Source organism: Anguilla anguilla, chromosome 8 (assembly GCF_013347855.1).
Source record: "Anguilla anguilla isolate fAngAng1 chromosome 8, fAngAng1.pri, whole genome shotgun sequence".
NCBI lineage: Eukaryota > Metazoa > Chordata > Actinopteri > Anguilliformes > Anguillidae > Anguilla > Anguilla anguilla.
In genome coordinates, this window is record NC_049208.1 from 41800394 (window position 1) to 41819193 (window position 18800).

An 18800-nucleotide genomic window follows, 5' to 3' on the forward strand; every position below is an offset into this window, starting at 1 on the left:
GATCAAATTTTAGCTTTAAAGTTCAAGTAACTTTATTATATACATTTAGTATGTACCTCTGCTTTGTAAGTCACTCTGGAAAAGAGCATCTGACAAATGAATACATGAAAGTGTCCTGACTTATACACTTATGTAATATGATGGACCCTCTCTGGAGAAAGGTAATATTCCAGCTAATAAAAGCTTGCAGAGAAAATGCTAAATTTCAATACATCTCTGAGTGAATTATTTAAAAAACACCAAGGCTGTGTGGGACCCTATTGTTTTTGCAAGGATTATTATTATTATTATTATTATTATTATTTTTCTTCTGCCTTTTGTTACATTTTCATCCCTTTCCCATGCTCAAAATCTCACAAAACCTTGCAGGCATGTTTGATTGGCTGCCAATTTATTATGCATGACTCCCATGAAACTGATAATCTCTAGGTGACACTGCAGCACCACCTGCAAAAATGCACCATTGGCCATCCCATTTGACGTACTTCCTCATTCTGGACAAATAATATCATAGTGTCTGCCATACTGCATTTGAAAAACTTCTAGAATGTTTTCCTGATTATCAGCAAATTTAGCCTGTGTGATTTACAGCACATCACTGTGTTAAATTGCGTCGAACATTTTGATATGTCAAAAGATGGCCACAGGACTATAATTTACATTTAGACAAAAATGACTGACCAAGCGCAAAATATGTGTATAGGCACAAATTTAAGCTGGTTGCAATGATACTTCAGGGGATGATAGATTTCTATATTGTGGATGAGCACAGACAGGCTCGCAGTGTTACAGTACAATATGGCCTGTAGGGGATGCTTTCTGAAAAGTACTAATTTGTATTGGCGAAATTGTACGAAATTTGTCAGGAATCCTCAGAAAGCTTCCCTCAAACAGTCCTGAGAAACATGTCCAAGATTCTTAAAGATAATTACATATTAATATGCATAAATAGCAGAAAAGATCACATCTCCTCTATTAAAATTTTGGAAATACAAGTTGAAAAGGGACCCATGTAGATCGTGTGTATCACATTTCATGCCACTACCACCCAAGGTGGCATTATAGCACACTTCATAATTGCAATTTATTCATTAAATAAAGAACAAAATGGACATTTTTGATTAAAAAAACATCCCTGACCCCCTAGATTACATGAAAAGAACAATATTGACATTTCTATATTCATTGGGCTATGACATTTCATAAAACTCTTAAATGTAAAGAGGACTACATTATTAACAGACATGAAATAACTTGGCCACAATTTAATTTCCATTAAAAAACATGCATCATATGCTGGAGCCGCAGGAATTACTGCAAAAACTTGCTTTCACTTTCTATGCAGGTCAACTTTTGTAAACATAAAGAGATATACCATCCATAATATGTGATAAAAAATGTTTCCCATCTGGACAGTTTCATTGGGCAACGGTTCATATTATGGTCCTGATTATAAATGTGTCAAAGCTTTATTGAATAAATTATTCGGAGCATCACTATCAATTTCACTTCTCTATCTTAAACCAACCTGGGGAAAGGAATTATTCACATCACCATAAGTGGACTAAATGCAGACTAGAGCTACAGTGCATCAAGTGTATGCAGGACTCAGCACTAATTACTTACTATGCGAACATTTAGTGGTGTGCGTGGATTAAGCCACCTTGGTTGAACCTAGGGAACATATAAGTTATAATCCATGGTCTATATTTTGAATTTAGGAGTTACATGCTTTACTTGCATTTCACATTTCACATAAAAAATAAGCAACTCAAAGGGGCACTTTTGCTTCAAAGGGGCAAATGGGATAGTGCTCCAGCACCATTAGAACTATATGTGTGCATGTGACAGGCTGGGAGGAACAAATAACTGGACAACTGCACTACTCTGCTTCTATCCCTCTTCCATTGCGTCATCCACTGTACCATAGTAACACAACTGTGGTATGAAGGCAACTAAATTCTTGCAAGATTTCATTCATATTTTTCCATAAATCTCACAAAGATACAAATGTCAGTGATTGGTCTACAGCTCACCCTTAGTGCTTGGCACCCGACATGCTGGCAGCTATAATTTTACTTGTGATTAATCCGTTTGGTGTGCTGTATTTTTCATACCACTACTGCGGTGCATTGTGTACAGTATTCATATAGGCATATCGCATGTGATCTTTGATCTTTTAAATCATGATGGTTATTATAGTAATAATGTTTTTAGCATATATTTTTTGTCAAATAAATGTTAGACATTGTGCATATTATGCAATTACTAAATATTGATTACAGTAAAAACATCTCCAATATAAAAGGGGTTGAAAAATGATTTTATATTATTACCAATATAATATCAAATCTTAGGACAGCCTACATAGCTAACTGTTTTTTGACATACAGCTGACACCATTTATAATGTATTTTTTTATGTATTTAAAGTGAATGCTATCACCCCTCTACAAAGCTTTGTGAAAAATAGGGGTTTTTTGAGTAGCAAAATGCCATTTGGAGTGACTGGACTGAGGCATCTTTGTGCATGAGCAGCATTTGTGATGTCACACTTCAGCCAGTTTGCCAGCTGGATGGTGTTAACTTCAGTCCAGCACAGTCACATCAGTCAATGATTCCCCTTATAGTAGCTTGCATAATAAAATACAATTAGACCCGTTAGCCCCTTAAGTTGCACTGGCCCGTATTCAGACTGGAGTGGGCTTATTTGCATTCATTCTATTTTTAATCAATATACCATTTGAAAGTAATAAAAACTCATGATTTTATCTCTATAAACTATTATAAGAAGCCACTGTTTTAGCTACAAGGGTTTCTTATTGTGCAACATGTGAGGTAGCAAAACAAGCTTGGAGGGGTCCTCACATTCAACAGGTGGCAAGGGGAGAGCAATGAGAGGGAGATGATGACAGGCAGGAGGAAAGCGAACTAATTTTAGTACACAGATTCTGCTAGCATTTAATATACAATATATACTATTTTATACCTCTATAGATCCGTAATGTCATTTGGTAACCAAGTGTCCTTTTGGAGTCTCCAAATGGATTTTTTGTAAGCCCACCTAGACACAGTGTAGAAAAAACAATGCAAAATGCTCATTGTTGGTGATATTGTTGTTACATTTGAGCCAGTGTATGGCTACATTGTGTTTCTAAACCTACCAGTCATGCTCACACATAAATAAATAATTTTTATGTGAAAAAAAAAAAAACTTCCACTGTGTTTGAACTTCTGTTACTTTCTTTCAGAAATATTTAGAGTAATTCTGACTCTTGGAAAACAAACTCCCAAGTGCTGTCATTTCTACATGGTGAAACCAATATGAATAAAAATACAATTTAATGAAATATGAGAATCTGCACTTTAATGACATGAGAAGAGTACAGAGCCAAAAATAAATGTAAAAAATGACTGCAGTGAACTCCAAACATTATGGAGTTCACTGCATGTTCTCATCCATTGTTAGTTGCACTGAATAGGAGCGTCTAAACAAATGTAATGTGGGTATTCAGTGAAATAGCACTTGCCAGAATGTCGTGCATACCTACAGTATCTACAGCATGTCGGGTGTAGAGGAAAATGAAATTTTATATAATATACAATATAATACAATTTTTGTTTATGTTGAACACCCATGAGGCTGGTTCTGGAGAATATTGCACTCATTGATATTTAAAAGCCATTTAAATGGAGTATAAACTTTTTTTTAAATTCTTACAATTACAATTTGTGTGCTTGAGGAAATTTAATCATTTGTGCTTAAAACGTTCGCATGTTTGCAGGTTCTCTTTACTCATGAGTCATTTTGTATCTGAATCCTCAGTTACCCACCCCACTGACCTGCTGAAAAGTGTATAATAGGGCCATGATACAATGGCCATTAATCTTCATCAGCAAGCTCCAGTGGGTCAAACCCCAAATAACTTGGCAAAGAATCAACAGATACATGGGCTCTGGTGTTATTTCCATCCATTCCAAAGTAACAGAGTAAATGAGAGTCACCCATGGTGTTGACAAGTCTTAAATGACAGGATTCTAATCATGGAAATCGTGCTGTGCTTGTGGATCAGGCTTGCAATGCAAAAATTATGGAAATTGAGCACATGTGACTTGCCTTGCTTTACCTTTGTTTCATAGCAGACAGAGAGGAAGTGATTTCCATCTGAACTAATATTCATCATTTGCCCACATAACACACATTGATCTTGCATTTATGTTGTTTGTGTAATGTTTATTGTGTTTCGAATTAAATATAGGTCACAAAAACTGAAATGCGTCAATCTTGCTTTTGATGTGAGTCATGCCTTGGCAACATGATTTGGATGAATCTTAGTAAAATGTGAGATTTACTGGGATATGTAATCATTCTCTATCATGAGAGACTACTAATGCCGTAATCAGAACAATCTGTTCTTCTGCGAGGTGGAAAAATGAACTAAGCTGCTACAGCGTCACTAACATTTCTCTGAAACATCTCCCAGCAAAACATTTCCCTATACATTTATCAAACTGCTCCATCTTGTTCTCTTCAAAACTCTGTGCAGCTGTGTTGATGCAGTTATTTGTTTCTTTCCTGTTCACACAGGAGCACATTTGTATTTAGGCCAGCATATGAAAGAATGTAATTAAATGTTCCTTCAATACAAGCTCTAAGGTTGTTTTAAGGAAATGTAACCCCAATGACAAGTTGCCAAATAGAATCATACATGCAAGTTTTTTCAGTTCCAAACGGATGATGGTGCATAAGTCAAATTATTTCACACTTAAAAAATGACAATAAAGAGGAAAATCGTCCACCCTTAACTCATCTTTTCAGGTAGATGAAATGTCTGATAAAAATACTAGGAACTATGTTAAATGTGTTTATTTCTCTTTCAGGAGTGTTTTTACTTAATTGCAGCATATTGTAAATGAACTCTCAATGTGCTTAAAAGGCTCCCATAAATTTATCAAACAGTAGACACATAACAAACTGTATAATGTTTATTTTCTGAATGGAAACAGTAATTACACTTTAATTTTCTAAAAGGAACTGTGTGGATACAAGGAAAGTGATTTGCCGGCCCCATAAAACTATAATTTTTTCAAAGTAATTGGGTATCATTAAACCTGAGCTTATATGGTGTTAGCACAAGCAAACCTAATCATTCAGCTCTGCCCTGTAAGATGAAAGACAGCCTTTCTTTACAGATAAGCATAGCTTTGGAAGTGACCAATTCCAACAAATCTTTCCTTTGCAACCAACATCTGTTTCCTACCTACTTTGGTACATTGCTCTAGGGACCTCTTGTCTTTTTATATATACAGGACTTACCAGAAGACTGTTGACGTTAAGATGAACAGTTGGAAATAATTTTACACTAATACAATTACTCAGAGAAAAAGCTTTTTTTAAAATGAGTAATCATTTTACTTTCCAAAAAGATAGGTGTCAATATTATTTGCAAAGATAAAAGAACAGAGTCAAACTCTGTTGTGTTTTATGAGAATAGTGACCATATTTCTCCTTCTCATTTTATGATCATATGTAAGCCTATCGTGGCATGCATTAAGTATTTGTTGAATTCAGCAATAACCAAAAGAAAAAAAAGGCATACTTGCATTTATTTGTACATCAAATGAAAGAATAAATGTTGATTTCTTCCAGGCTGTACAGTCCCTGTTTCTTAGTAAATAGTTGTATGTGTGTTTGTGACAGATTGAAAATTACATTAAAGAGAGCATGAAGATGGAGATGGCACAGCTACAGCAGAGCGCGGTGCATAACCATACAGCAGCCATGCTGGAGATGGGCACCAGTCTTCTGTCTCAGACAGCCGAGCAGACACGGAAACTGACAGACGTTGAGACACAGGTACCATTTTGCATGCCTACTAAACTATTCCACTCCATCAGAAAAAATGCTTCACAAAATCATTTTAAAATACTTCTTATTTTTGTTCTTAAGAGAAGTTCCTAACAATGTTCATGAAACATGCATATACCTTTAATTTTGTGCATATCCTAGATGTATCCGATGATGAATGGCAATTGTTTGTAAACTGGATGTGTTTGCCTGTTCATGTTGATTATCATAAAGAAGCACCTTAGCAATCCCACAAAAGGTAGGCCAACTTCAGGGTCAAGTGCAAACATCAGCCATTCATCACTCACTGCAAACGCATCTGTGCAGTCCCTCGACATATGCTCATTCCCCAAGGCACGATGAGCCAAGTTATCCAAATACAGAAAATATGCCATTTGTAAATGTTGGGTTTGGCTGCACGCTTGTGGATCTCAATATATCATCATCAATGATAATCATACAGTTGAGGCTAAAAGTTATATATATATACCTGGGCTAAAGACATTCAAACTAAATTTTTCACAAATCCACATATTTCATGTTACCATACATTTCTTGTGTTAAGTCAATAAGAGTATCTACTTTATTTCCGTAAGAGGTCATTTCAAAATTATAGCTAAGAGACAGATTTATTTCAGCCTTTATATACTATATCAGATTTTCAGTGGGTCAGAAGTTTACGTACACCTTGTTATTATTTGGTGCCATTGCCTTTTAATTGCTTAACTTGAATCAAACGCATGGGGTAGCCTTCCACAAGCTTCTCACAATAATTTGCCAGACTTTTTGCCCATTCCTCCTGACAGAACTGATGTAACTCAGTCAGGTTTGAGGGCCTCCTTGCTTGGACACGCTTTTTCAATTCAGTCCACACATTTTCTGTGGGATTCAAGTCAGGGATGTGTGATGGCCACTCCAGTACTTTCACTTTGTTGTCTTTAAGCCATTTTGTTACAACTTTGGAGGTATGCTTAGGATCATTGTCCTGCTGGAAGACCCAGTTGCGACCAAGTTTTAACTTTCTAGCTGATGTCTTGAGGTGTTGCTTTAGTATTTCTAGATAATCCTTCTTCCTCATGATGCCATCTATATTCTGAAGTGCACCAGTCATTTTTCCAGCAAAACACCCCCACAACATGATGCTGCCCCCCCCATGCTTCTAAGTTAGGATGGTGTTAGTGTCAAAGAAAACAAAAACTGTGCCAATATGGCAACATTTTTGATTTGAAGCCGACGAAAGAGTTGCCGCTACACTCTCATTAATGGGCTCTCATTATGTTCTGTCACGCCAGTTTTGATCCGGGCCACAAAAATGATCCGAGTGACTCAATGACATTCTAAAACAGTTGTTATACCCATTGTGACATACTTAAAGTTTCGTTGCAGCGTCCGTTGCTATGCCGACGCAGCCAACCTTGCTACATTCTTTGGCGATAAAGATTCTAAGACAACTCTGCAATTTCTCGGGTGCAATGGGTTATTTTCCAGCCTGAAATGCGATTGTATTTGTAAATGGCTACACATGCCATCTAACTTGCAAGTAGCTATCTCCCTGGATATGAATTAAATGTTTTTATCCATGGAAATGGCTATACAAAATAAATGTTGTGGTCGCGATCCCCGTCGTAGACATAAGAAGGAAATGTCACTAACAAAATGTTTAAAAGTTTGCTCTATTTGCAGTGGTTTGGGCTGGAAATGAGCTGTAAGAGCGGAATAAGCCCCTGAAGTGAAGCACAACACTGCCTACTGATCGTAGATGAGAGAGCTGTGAGGTTGCTTTCCGTAGAGGATTTCAGCTGCATGCTCCCATATTCCTAAAAATGCTGCAGCGGTGGCTAGCTAGCTATAAGTGCATACCACCGTATGAGTGCTGTGTGTGATGGCGATCGTGACCACAACATTTATTTTGCCTTTTTGTATAGCCATTTCCGTGGATAAAATCGCATTTACAATTATTATTTTCTGTTAAAAACATTTAATTCATATCCAGGGAGATAGCCAACTACTTGCAAGTTCGATGACATGTGTAGCCATTTACTAATACGATCGCATTTCAGGCTGGAAAATAACCCATTAAACCAGAGGAATTGCTTGTCTTAGAATTTTTATCGCCAAAGAATTTAGCAAGGCTGGCAGCGTCGGCATAGCAACGGATGCTGCAACAAAACTTTACATACGTCATAATGGTTTTAGAATGTAATTACCTCACCCGGATCATTTTTGCAGCCCGGATCAAAATTGGCATGATAGTTCCACTCGGGAGCGGCTGAGCCACGTGCGACACCTAGAGGTAAAATTTGGTATTACCGGTCCGGTCCAGTATTTGGCTTAATATCAAACCGGTTTGAAAATGTTTACATCGGCCCAACCCTAGCGCTGATCATTACGGCCAAGCAGTTAAATTTTTGTTTCACTCCTCCAAAAGGCTACGTCAACGTCCTGGTGATCACTTGCTAACTTCATTCTGGCTTTTTTATGCCGGTCTTGAAGTGGGGGCTTCTTCCTTGCACGACAGCCTTTCAGGCCATGGCAATGCAGTCTCTTAATGGTGGATGTAGATACTTTGATACCTGATGCCTCCAACTCCTTCACCAGTTACTTTGTTGTTGCTTGGGGTTCAGTTGAACATTTTGTACCAAAGTTCCTGGGAGTTAATGGGCTCTATCTTACACCCGGCGCAAAGCGGCGCCAAGCGCAACGCAAGTGTCTTTGCTAGTTTCAGACCAACGCAGTTGTCATTTTCCAGTGCCCACGTTGTTTAAATAGCAAATGTACTCACGCCCATCTGAGCACCCATGGGCGTTTTAGTCTTAAAATGAGGTGTGGTCAGGCGCATTATTGGCGCATTGCTAAGTTAAGTTAATGGCGCAGTATTTTACTGTTATTTTAAGGGCGCATTATTAAGATAATAATATGCGCCTACCTAGGCGGGTGCACAACGCGCGATATTTAAAAAAAAATACATGTCATAATGGTTAGTCATAATATTGGTAATATAATATTAATATTATATTATATACATTAACATAATATTCATAATATAATATTTGCTGGAATCCTGCTGTTGCCGTAGATTGTCTGCTCGCGCGCTTTCATCCATTTTCATTTCCTTTGCAGAGGCGTTCCTACTGCTTGGCAAATCCACCATTATAATAGCAATCCGCCAAGGTGCAAGCGCACCTGGCTTGTAAAGGGAATGGGAGATGACACTCTGATTGGTTTATTTCATGTTACGCCCAAAACACACCTATGATTAATAAAGAGACTAAGTACAACCCCTTTGAACCATGCGCCTTATTTTGCGCTCAGATTATCCGCCGTTAAACTAGCAAAAGTGGATTTGGACCCGTCCTAAATGTACTCGCACCATGCACTTTAGATCGTGCGCTTAGATCGTTAAAATATAGCCCAATATGTGCCTCCTTCCTGAACGATGCAGTGTCTGTGTGGTCCCAAGATGTTTATATTTGCATACAATTGTTTGTACAGATGCTTGTGGTACCATCAGTTGTTTGGAAATTGCTCCCAAGGAGGAACTGGACTTCTGGGGGTCCACAATTATGTTTTTTTTTTTTCTTGGCTGAGTTGCTTGGATTTTCCCATGGTATCAAGGGAAAAAACACAGTGGCTCTGAGGGTAGGCCCTTAAATACATCCACAGGTGCCAATTAACTACCAATGAACCCCTAATTATGACAATTGGCCAATCAGAAGCTTCTAAAATATCATTACATCAATTTCTGGAATCTTCCAGACTGTTTAAAGAGACAGCCAATTTGGTGTATGTAAACTTTTGACCCACTGGAATTCTGATATAGTGAATTAAAGCTGAAATAAATCTGTCTCTAATCAATTGTTTTAAAATTATCTCTGATGTGAACAAAGTAGATGCCCTAATTGACTTGACAAAAGAAATGTATGGTAAAATGAAATGTGCGGAGTTGTGAAAAACCTTTAGCCTGGGTGTATGTAAACTTTTGGTCTCAACTGTAAATTGATTTTTATCAATAAGCAAAATTAATTATGTGTTCTCAAAAAGATATCATTATGAACTTAAATTTGGATGAAAACTAGGCGTGAAAAAACAATAAATCTAAAAACAACAGTTTCTGATAAACCAAAAGTAAAATTTGCAAACCCACTCTTAAAACTAACTAAAACTAAACTGAAATTTAAATCAAAATGAAAACGAAATTAAAATAAAACTAGAGAAAATTGTTATGTTGCTCAGATAGGCTAGTTTAGGTGTATAATTGTGTTCATAAAAGTTTTGTGGTTAATGTGAGGTCTCTAACTACTTAAATTCCCATTACATAAAGTTTTATGACCATGGAAATAGAAAGCTCTTCTTGCATATTTGCCTTTATGCATGTTTACAATATTTCCACATAAAATTTGATCATACCAAATAATAAATTCAGATAAGTAAAAAAAAATCTGAATATGGAAATGTTTGTGGAAACGTTTGTAAACACAATTTACAATCAGATCTTATCATATGCATGTTTAGTGAACGAGGCCCATTGTCTCAACCACACATCTGCCCTGCAACATCTGTATACTTACTCTTTTCATATCTTTCAGTCTTTTCACATCTTATTTTTGAGTCGTAGTATTGAACATTATGTATGAATTTTGAGTGATTTTAGAATGATAGCATGTCTGTATTACCTTGTTTCAATAATAATTGTCAAATTGTAGCATGCTTGCATACCATTTGTCAGCGCTCAAAATTAACCCGTTTGTTTGTGGTGGTGGTTGGGAGCAGGTTCTGAATCAGACGTCAAGACTTGAGATCCAGCTACTGGAGAACTCTCTGTCCACCAATAAACTGGAGAAGCAGCTCCTGCTCCAGACCAATGAAATAAGCAAACTTCATGACAAGAATGGGTAAATGCACCATTCCCTCTATATTGCTTTGCGATAAAGCAGGGTAGATATGTCCACAACACCAGGCTGTTTATGTTTTACTGCTATGTCTCACAGTAAAACATCTATACTCTTTTAATGCTAGGGATGTTAAAATGCACAATTCAACATCCTTAGTATTGCCTAAACATTGCAATGTACGTTGAAACATTTAAATAAAAACAGGACTAATACTCCATGTGAAAAGTGCACAGAGGGCTAATACTAATGGACTACATTTATATAGCACTTTTATCCAAAGCGCTTTACAATTGATGCCTCTCATTCGCCAGAGCAGTTAGGGATTAGGTGTCTTGCTCAAGGACACTTCAACACGCCCAGGGCGGGGTTTGAACCGGCAACCCTCCGAATGCCAGACAATCGGTCTTACCTCCTGAGCTATGTCGCCACATACTACATGTGAAGAGTAGCTAATGTCCTTTCACAACATTCTAGCTTTTGCCCAATTCAATAAATGTAAATGTAAAGGTTACTGTCTAGTTAGTCATAAACTAGTTAATCTGGAGAGAGGCACTAAAAATAGGCACCAATACAAATACATAAAGGGAATCCGGTATTACAGTCACAATCCATGTTGAAAGTAATGTTATGGAGTTATGGTAATGTTATGGAACAAGTGATAAGGGCCTTTGTCAGAATGGTGTCCCTTGAGTGCACAATACATTGGAAAAAAAATTTTTTTGACTTTGATATATTAATATATATCCACAAATTTAAACCTAAATTCTGGATCTGAGCTTTACAGTTTTATAATGAATACAGTTTTCAAAGCTCAAAGCAGATTTTTCTTAGGATTTATACAGTTTTTGCAATTTGATTATTATTATTATTATTATTATTATTATTAACCAATATGAATTACACCATATACATCATACGTACATATACACTGATGGTTTTCTCCTCTTCCCAAGCACCAGTAATGCACAGTATTTTGAGGCTTCCATCCATTCTATTGGCTACATTTGTTTTTTCTGGCAGAACAGACCCCGTCAAATTTTCTGTTGACCTCTCCAAAACTAAAATAACAAGAAAGCAGGGTAACCAAACTCATTTAAATTAAAGTAAATGGCAAAGTGATTATTTTTCTTTCATTTCTAGGTTCCTGGAGCAGAAGATGCAGGAGATGGAGTCCCGGCACCGGGAAGAGCTGGAGGCCCTGCGTGAGGAGAAGGGGAGCTTGCAGGAGCTTGTGGGCAAGCAAAGCAGCGTGATCCGAGAGCTGGAGACGCAGCTGGGCCACGCCACCGGCAACAACACCGCCCTGCAAAGGCAGCAGCAGGACCTGATGGACACCATGCACAGCCTGCTCACCCTCTGCTCCAAGGGAGGAGGTACAAAAAAAAACCCTCATCACCCCTTTATATCTTCCTGCCTACTGAGGAACGGAGCCTGGCCAATGAATTGTGATGCACCGCTGGTGCCAGCCAGCATCTGTTACACCAGCCTTAGTTCTGACGAAGCAAAAAATTAATGTTGATGTTAATACATCACTGGAGTATAGCTCCAGACCCATGGATATAGCACTGATGAAATGGGAAATGGCTACTGGCTGAGCAATATAATGCAAGAGCAAGGTTTTCATGGCCTAATGAGTGTTACAGTTTGTAGTCCTAAAACTCAGAACTGAGTTATCATTTTTGAGCCATGGATTCTCTTGGTAAATTTCCAAACTCATTTTTCCTTAGGGATTTTCCTTAGATTTTGATTTCTGTGGAAAATAACATCAGTGCGTAATGTAAACCAAGAGAGTTTCATAAGTTTCTCTATGAGACAAATTACACTCATTAACATCTCAACTGTGAATTTCAAAGTTATGTACTTTAAAAAGTAAGTTGCTAACAAGTTGCTATATTGAAAGTACAACAACAGTCACATTCTGACAATTACCACTCAAGTTTCCATACTAGCCGGCCTAGATGTGACAACTGTTGTAGTTTCAATATAGCAATTTGTTAGCATCTTATTTTTTTTAAGCACATAACAGATTCGAAATTCATAGATATTAATTGGTGAAATTTATCTCATAAAACAAAATGTGAAACTTTATTTGGCTTACGTTAACCGCAGACCTTATTTTTTACAGAAAACAAAATACCTATGGGAAAAAAAGAATTAAAAATCTGCCGAGGGAATCCATGGTGCAAACTCCCAGGTTTGCCTAAAAAAATACGTCATGAACGTAACACTATATTCAATTCACTTCAATTAAATTAAAAGAGCTTTATTGGCATGAAAGCAATGAAACAATATTGCCAAAGCCATAGAGTGGATATATATAAATGAATAAGATTTAACATTTAATTGTAAGGTAAGTGAAAGTAAGGATAGTTTATTTAGTTACTCAGACTTCCTTGCTTTGTGACATGTCATGACATATCTTGCCACAAATGGGGCAAGACTTTTTGTGTTGATAACAAAGCACCAGGGAGTTCTCTTCCTGGTTCTATGTTCTACACAAATGGCTGTCAAACATTGAGGTCAGTCAGTTATGAACTTGTTTCCCTCATCCTCACAGCTATTCAACCCCCCTTCACCCCCCACCCGTCCCTCATGCCAGCCCCTATTCTTGTTAGGCACAGTAAATTTCACCTGGATGCTGGGGGTGGAAAGTGTCAGTGGCCAGTGTGAACAGATGCCTCTGGGCACACCTTTCCATCCCAGTGCTTCCGTGCTGTCACTTCCCAAAAACTCAAACAACTTCCTAGAGAGCCCGAACAGTCTAGCGGAAGATTGGAAATGAGGTGTGAAAACACAGTTGTGCATTCACTGTGAACAGTGTGGACACATGCTTAATGGCATTTACGTAACAACAATGTGTTTATTTTTACTGTTCTGCATTTCAGAACAGTAAAAACAGGGTTCAAGCAGTTCATTCAGCCAGTTTCAGAGCCTGTGAACTGACCAGTTCATTCACCCATTTTGCGTCCATGGGTCTTAGGAATGCTGTGGGTCATGTTAAAAAAACTGGTTTAATTCAAAGTGAACACAAAGTTAAATAAAAGATGGCCGCTCTATCTCTGTGGTTGGTCTTTGCCCCCAAAGCAGCAATGCAGATACCATCAAGAACAGGGGTCGCTCTCCTCAACCCCGCTCAAATTTGTCAGCCCAAAATAGGGCTCTTGGGAAGAACGGCTCTCTCAGGGTGAAAGGAAAGGTAGATCTTCAGTGATTGCTTGTCTAAAATAAAGCTTCTTTTAGAAAGATTTTACAGTTCAGTTGTTTTGGGGGTGCTTTGTTTGTTTGTGAAAGCACTTGGAGTTTAACACAGTATGCCTTCTTTTGGGGCAACATATTTGGAGGTTATTGCTCTATGATATAGTTGTGTAAATTACGACATTTTAAAACCACATTTATAGGAGCAAAAACTTTTGTTCCTAACTGAATTTATATAAGTGTAAGACTCAGATGAAGAGATAAAATTGGAATGTGTGAATGAACTACGTATACAGACAACCTGAAGGTAAACAAAAAAAATGCACAGTGGTCCAGCAAACTCTTTTAATTCTTAGATAAATATTTCAATACCTCCTCTACTGAGAGTTCAATATTGAGCAGAGTATTGTTTGCACCTTTCATGTAGTTAATTTAAAGCTCAATGATGACATTGAGCTTTAAATTAATTGAGAATTGCCTAGTCACACGCATGAGTCTTGCTCAGTAATAATGTTTGTTGACTTCTGCTTAGAAGCTTTCTTGAATATCTCTGGCTGTTACAGTATTTTATTAGAGTACCTCGTGAAAAACATCAATCATTTTTACAACCAGGTTTAAAAGTAGACCAGTAGTTGCTTGAAATTATATGGTTGAAAATCATTATATTTTTTTGTAGTATATGTGCCTTTGTGAAGGTGAATCCTAATATGTGTTCATCAGTGACAAAATTGAAGAACACTGAATTTGATGAGCTTAATGTATATCGGTAGTGTATCAGCAAGGGATGTGCTGTTGAACAGGCCAGCCATGCTCGGTGCTTCTTCCTGTAATCATTTCTGAAATGATCTTGAGTTCCCCTCACCTCTTCTCAGGGGGTGCAATCAGCTTGTGCATTCCTGAGCTGCGGCCCCAATGTGTCATCATAACAGGATGGCACAGAGGTGTGTTTCGCCATGCCAGACAGGGTGGCATCTCTCAGGCTCACTGATCATGCTCCTCCCCCAGGGACATGGACGTATATTTTATAATGAGAGAAGCTGCTATGTGACAACTACCACTTGTTTGAACGCAGTCGACGCACTGTGCTTTTCACACAAACCTGCTGGATGCAAGTCCAAGCTGCACCAGGAAACATTTATGTGTAAATAAATAGACATAAACACTATTTACAGAGCTAAGGCACAAGCTGTTCAAGGTTGCTGGTCATCTAGCTACAATACGCTAGATGTCTTTTGACATTAATATGTTTTGGCCCTCTAATAGGTCCCACTATTTCCCAGCATGCAGTGAATTGTGGTCTGACAGAGCTACCTTTGTTCTATTAGACTCCGTGGTGCAAGGTCACACTCTTTCAACTTGTCACAGCAGGAGCTCCTTGTCACCAACACTCGATAGTTTCTTAAAAAGGCACAAATAGTACTTCTAACAAACAGCTCATCCTTCCAAGACCCCTCTTGAGGACAGGGGGATCAAAGCGCTGTTTAAGAAATGCTGACATATTTCACTTTTCAGTAACATCTCCTTTGCATAAACAATCCCAACAGTAAAAACAATAGTGTGAAAGCTGAGATGCACCACTTGTGAAAAAGCGGAAGGAATGTCCAACGATACGGAGACTCAAAGGATAAATATAAACCACTTGTTATAACAGGAACTTGGAATTTATAGCGCATAGTAGTTTGTCCTAAGTCTCTTGCTTGGTTTCAAAATATTACCAACATAATTGTCAGCAGATGGTCACAGACGCACAGCTGACACAGTGAAAGGTCCCATCAAAGTCAGACCCCTTCCCACTCAGAGAGATAGATCTTCCAGTTGATTGATGTTTTCTTTTAACACTCCTGTTTTACCAGAAGCAATCATCTGTTGTGTGTCTGATGTCAGGCACATAGCCTACTTATTTAACACAAACCAAGGACATCCTTTTATGTGGAAACCTTTTAGATTCTTAGATATTTTGATATTTGGGCAGGCATGCCATGAAGCTGCATGGAGCTCGGGCTGGGCGATACATTGAATATTCATGGAATATTCAATATAATTTTGTTTGGGATTATTTATGCAGCCAAATTAGTTTGTTGAAGACCCAGCCATTTGACTGCATAAACACGCGGCACGTGGTAGACGTATGTGTTTTGGAGAAATGGAAGACGGGAGCAATGAGCTAACTGGAATAACACCAGTGCGGAGAGTATGGGTAGTGAAACCAAAACATGCCAATCACAGCATGTTCAGTGACATCAGAAGCGTTCTTCTATGTGCAGTGGAATTCTTGTGGGCTGCTCAGAAACTGCCTTTTGAAAAATGGTTAACAAACCTTACACATTATTATTCATAAAATTTCTGTTTACCTGACAAAGTTATTGAAATAAGATTTTAAATGTAAAGATTAAATTTCTGGTTAAACTTATTTTTGGTTTTTGCAGTGTATTAAGAACTCCAAATCAGAACTCAATATCCTTATAATAGCCTTTTAACTTAAATGTGCAAAGTGTAAAAGATGTCACCATGTTTTTGTTCATTTCTTTTATCCTTGTAGTCTTTGCGCATAGCCCCATTTAAAGGGTGTATCAGTGCAATGTTCTGATGGTGGCAGAGAGATAGATGGGATGGCAAGATAGAACACACAATTTGTACATTTTGTGACTGGTGATATGCTGGAGCCAAATAAAGCCATCAGGAACATTATACAGATTCAGGACTGCGGTCAAACATTTTCATATGCATGTAATTTAAAACTTTATTAGGCATAAGGCTCTAGATTATTAGAGCCTTATGCCTTCTGACCCTTGACTGCAGTTTGGATTGGAGTTGTATTGTAATCCACCATGTGTGTACACCAATTAAATAATGGTTCAAAAATCATATTCTGAATTTACTGGTGATTGCTTTCACTAGATTAGTCTTTTGCCAGACATTAGAATGTAGATTACTCAGCACTGTGTGATGTGTTATGTGTACAGTATGTAACGCACTGTGTCTGCATTGCATGTTTTGAACAGTGGTCCCAAACAGCACAAAACAGGCAGATGAGGAGAGAAAATTTCGGGACTGTGCTGACCTCTTCCAAGCGGGGTTCCACAAGAATGGTGTCTACACTATCCACATTAACATGCTGGAGACCAATAAGGTAGGCTCCGATTATGGCTTATTTTTGCTATCTTGAATTAGCCATCTGAAGTCTGTTTTTACTTCTAAAAATGAGAGCTGGATTTGGTGTTTTTCTAAGGGGAATGCTATTTTCTATCTTATGAAGCCAGCACAGTGGCCTCCTGGAGGGTTGCCAGCGTGGGAGCTGTGATAGATATTGGGTGGTTCAGGAATAATCTGAGCTAGAAATACATCTGGCAGCCCTGGCGGGGGGAACAGGTGTCTGCCTGGCCCCAGCCTGATCGACGAGGTGTGGTGGGGCTGGCGGAGGGGGGAGGGTGGGGACTCCAGTCTGGTTTTGTCAGTTGGACCTTCCTAATTACACCCATTCAACTGACAGTGTTCTCAGCCGAAAAAAGCCAGGGATAGAAATATCCACTCCAGATAGTCTGTGCAAAGTAACTGCATTACAAAAGCACTCCCCACTTACAGTGAAGCATAAAGCGTGTGGACACATTTGCAGATTTTCCCATTTGAGTATAACCATTTTTTCATTCATGCTCCACCATTTTGAGAATCCCGCCCATTTTTAAAAATCCCTAATTATGATCATTAGCCCGTAAAATTTTGAGAGTGAAAAATTGGTTCAAATTAGCTGGGCTGTTTGATTAAGGCCAAGTGCTGCCCTGAGGGCTGGGAGAGAAAGAATGCTGCTGCAAAAGGAAGTGGGTCTCTGCAATTCACACTGAGGTGTGTGTGTGTGTGTGTCTGTTAATAGTGTGCAGTCTGACTGCATGCTTCTTGGGCAGGGGGAGGGGGCTGGAGGGTTAGAGGTTGTCATAGATAGGTCAGCTGCCACCTGCCATTGGGGCCTAACCAGACTCTCTACCTCTGTAGGTGTACTGCAACATGGAGTCTGCCGGAGGGGGCTGGACAGTGATCCAACACAGAGAAGATGGCAGCTTGGATTTTCAGAGGACCTGGAAAGAGTATAAGATGGTGAGGAGGCTGGTCAGAAAAAAAGTCACTTGGTTTGCCGTCTTGCTAAATCCCACTTGTTTAAAATATATCTGTCTGTCTAAGGCTTCAGTTGGCAGTATTGTTCTCATTTCGTGGTGCCAGATTGACTCTAGCTCAGCTACTGCAGACTGAAACAGAAGCGGCTGCATGCTCTTTGGATAAGACCACTTTGATATCTAAACTTCCATCAGTTGACAGGGGCTATTGCAGTGATGAGACGAGCCTCTGAAAAGAGTTATTATTCAATTAGGAGAATTAAATCTGTAATAAAAATTGTTTTAAGAAAAGAGAAATATGACTGTACCTCCAGTATTTTCATTATGATGATTCATTGTAACACATGAGGGTTTGAACACGTCACTCAGGAATTGTAATGGATTTCTTGGCAGTTATGCTAAGATGTTTGAGTAGCTTCGCCAGCTGTGGTGGTGGTACTGCAGCCTCTGTTTTTGAGGATGCTTCACATTCTACAGTCTGTCTGTTGATTCATGTCTGAGATGTTTAGACACATAGAGCAAACATGGCCTCCGAAATGCATTAATAACTAAGAAAATATGAAACTGGCGTTTTAAAAGATTTTCTGAAGACTTTTTTTTCTGGGAAATTCGTCACTGCCATAATGTATGGCTATTTTCTCTGGATTGAATTTAACATGGTCCAGAGAGTGTCCTCAGATGCTCTGACCCCAAAGATGAATGGCCTGTGGAATAAATCAACCAGATGGTTGTAATATAACTGGTAAAAGGAAATCTGGTT

The 18800-nt window shown here is 38.4% G+C and overlaps 1 protein-coding gene across 1 annotated transcript in view; it reads left to right on the forward strand.

Annotated features, from left to right (window-relative positions):
- Window positions 1-18800, forward strand: part of angpt1 (angiopoietin 1) — an 83183-nt gene that overhangs the window by 35577 nt on the left and 28806 nt on the right. The window contains exons 2-6 of the mRNA XM_035428191.1: window positions 5701-5856; window positions 10618-10739; window positions 11880-12112; window positions 16937-17064; window positions 17922-18023. Coding sequence (XP_035284082.1) covers window positions 5701-5856; window positions 10618-10739; window positions 11880-12112; window positions 16937-17064; window positions 17922-18023 — 741 coding nt within the window. The remainder of the gene's footprint in view (window positions 1-5700; window positions 5857-10617; window positions 10740-11879; window positions 12113-16936; window positions 17065-17921; window positions 18024-18800) is intronic.